This window comes from Ambystoma mexicanum, chromosome 1p (assembly GCF_040938575.1).
Source record: "Ambystoma mexicanum isolate Mex_15411 chromosome 1p, UKY_AmexF1_1, whole genome shotgun sequence".
NCBI lineage: Eukaryota > Metazoa > Chordata > Amphibia > Caudata > Ambystomatidae > Ambystoma > Ambystoma mexicanum.
The window spans coordinates 1125076500-1125079579 of NC_090921.1; the positions used below are offsets into that span (position 1 = coordinate 1125076500).

Here is a 3080-nt window from a genome sequence, read left to right on the forward strand (position 1 = left end):
ACAAAAATAACATATTTCAAAGAGAACTAATGAATGCAATTTTAAACAGCATTTTTGAGTTTGGAAATGACTTACGTTATTGCTATGCCTACGATTAGTAATTGTAGCTATGTCAATTTTCAGACAATGAAGAGGAAGTCCACAGAAATCTCTTCCTTCTTCTTTAAGAAAAGTAGTAGTGGAGATGCAGTGAGGATGAATGTTAGTGAGGATTCAGTGGAAGAGAAAGATGACATAATCGAGCAAGCTAATGAACAGGCAGAGCCAGAAGCAGAACATGACAGCGACGAACAGGCAGAGCCAGCATCAGGGACAGACAACAGGGAAGAAGCAGCATTGCATGAAAGTGAGGAACAGGCAGCAGCAGCAACAGTCAAAGAGAGGGCGAGGCAGGAATCAGCTAGAGCTATTCAAGCTGTTCCCGGACCAACAGGTGAAATTATGACAGTGTGGCAGTGTGACCCTGATAATAAAATAGATGGCTTGCTAATGAGTAACCTCTTGTTTCATTCTTCTAGATATATCCCAGTCTAGAGGAGAGGGGCCCAAACAGCCACATCTGAAGTGTTTCCCTCGGACCGTTCAGGGGGGTAGAAGACGGGCCTTCATGAAAGAATGGTACTTCACACATAAATGGCTGGAATACTCTCAAAGTAATGATTCTGCCTACTGCTATGCCTGCCGGCACTTCAGTCTCCCCTCCTCAGGTGATTCAGTGTTTACATCTGAAGCAGGATTCAAAATCTGGAAAAAAGCAACTTACAAAGATGGTGGGTTTGTAGGTCATGGCAAATCAGAATCCGATACTATGGCTATGTTAGCATGGGCAGAATATGAAAAGTCAATTGCAAGCAAATGTTCTCTCTCAGCCTCATTAAATGCAGAATATAATAAAATAGTGAGGGAAAACAGAGAGTACATTAAAACTGTTGGAGAAACCCTGCTCCTCACAGCTATGCAAAATATTGCACAGAGAGCACATAAAGAAACCGAAGGCCAGAATAAAGGAAATGTACTCGCTATTATGGAACTGCTAGCCAAGCATGATCACACAGTCAAAAGAAAAATGACAAGTCAAAAAAATGCAACATACCTTGGGCATAGTACACAAAATGAAATAATTGATTGCCTAGCTGAAATTGTCCGCACCTCAGTAATTAATGAAGTTGCACAAAGTGGGGCTTTCAGCATTATGGTAGACGAGACCAAAGACATTGCTAAGAAGGAACAAATGTCCTTGGTAATTCGATATTATTACAATAGCTCCATATGTGAAAGTTTCCTCACATTTGAAGCAGCAGAGCGATTAGATGCTGCAGCGCTTTCACAGAAAATTATTCAAATACTGCAGAAGTATGGCCTTGACTACAGAAACCACCTAGTAGGGCAAGCATATGATGGTGCCTCTGTCATGAGTGGAAAGGACACAGGAGTGCAGGAACGCATTAAATCTGAGGCCCCATTAGCTTTTTATGTTCACTGCAATGCACATTGCTTAAATTTAGTATTAGTTGACAGTGTAAAATGCATCCCAGAAGCCTATTGTTTCTTTTCTCTTCTGCAGAAACTGTATGTGTTTGTGTCAGGCTCATATGTGCATCAAAGATGGCTAGAGGTACAGAGGGACATGTTTCAGGGGGCCCCAAGAGAGTTTCAAAGGTTGATAGAGACACGCTGGGCCTGTAGGTACAATGCTTGCAAGACAGTGGGGGACAGACTGCCAGCCCTCATACGTCGACTAAAAGAAATATCTGAAGAGAGAAATGGGGACAGAGCTGTAGAGGCAAGAGGTATATTAGCCCAAATAGATTTACAGTTTGTTGGCCTCCTTTTAACATTCACAAATGTTTTTGGTGAGATAAAACATCTGTCAGATATTTTACAGTCCCCACAACTCAATTTGGGTGCAGCAGTTAACCTTGTTGATTCTCTTGTTGACACATTAAACAGTTATAGAGAGGGCTCTGTCTTTAATGAGATTTGGAACAATACTATGACCCTTGCTGAGCAATGCAACATTGCTGTTGCACCTCCAGGGCGTCGGGTCACACCAAGCTCTAGGCTTGAAGGGTATTACATTTCCATGCCTATATTTCAAAGACATGCCAATACACATAAGGAGACATTTCGGGCAGGTACATTTATTCCAATTGTTGATGTGCTTCTCTCTGAGTTGAAGAGAAGATTTTCTAAAGAAAGTTGTGCTGTTATGCAAGGGATACAAGCCTTGAATCCCTCCAGTCCCACATTTTATGAGAAAAATGTAGTGCTTCCATTTGCCTCGCAATACAACTGCAGTACTGAGGATCTAGACTATGAGATCCCTCATGTCAAGCGAATTCTTGATAGGAGGCAAACTAGTGGTTTTGAAAAACCAACCAGTTTATTAGAGCTCACAGTCTTCCTTGAGCCATATAAGGAAGTGTTCCATGAGATGTTTAAACTTTGCAAAATTGCACTTGCATTACCTGTGAGCACTGCAGCATGTGAGCGTAGTTTTTCTGTGCTAAAGTTAATCAAGAGTGCCTTGAGAAATACTATGAGTGATGAGAGATTGAGCAATTTGGGGTTGTTAAGTGTAGAGTCAAAAAGGGCTAGGGCGATAAATCTTGATGAATTTGTTGATGTGTTTGCCAAAAGACATAGCAACAGGCGAATAAAGCTATATTAATTAATGATACAATAATAATGAATAGGAATGTAAATAGGTTGAGTACTGAGTAGGCTACATTCAAATGTTTATTGCTGTCCATGGTTATGCACATTTGCTTTGTTCATGTTTAGTTTGCAAGAAGAAACAAAAAAGATTGTAGCCTAGTAAAGCAGGAATGTAAATAGTTTGAGCAGGCTATACTAAAATGTATATTGTCCATGATTATGCTTTTTGTAAGTATATATTTTAGTTTACAAGAATACACAGCAACATGAACCAAATACAGCTGTATTGAAAAAGGTTTTGGCATCTGTGTTGTTTTTTTACTTCAGCAGGCGTGTTCTCAGTAAATGTTTTGCTCCTTAAAATCGATGTGCTCCTTTAAATTAAAGCTGTATATTTGTCTTTTCAAGTAAAAGTCGAACAA

General features: G+C 40.1%; 1 protein-coding gene across 1 annotated transcript; it reads left to right on the forward strand.

The window, feature by feature from the left end:
- The first annotated feature begins 607 nt into the window (after positions 1 to 607).
- Positions 608 to 2671, forward strand: LOC138528335 (zinc finger MYM-type protein 1-like). Its single transcript, XM_069639900.1, has one exon. The coding sequence runs from the start codon at positions 608 to 610 to the stop codon at positions 2669 to 2671; it is 2064 nt and encodes a 687-aa protein (XP_069496001.1).
- Positions 2672 to 3080: the final 409 nt, after the last annotated feature.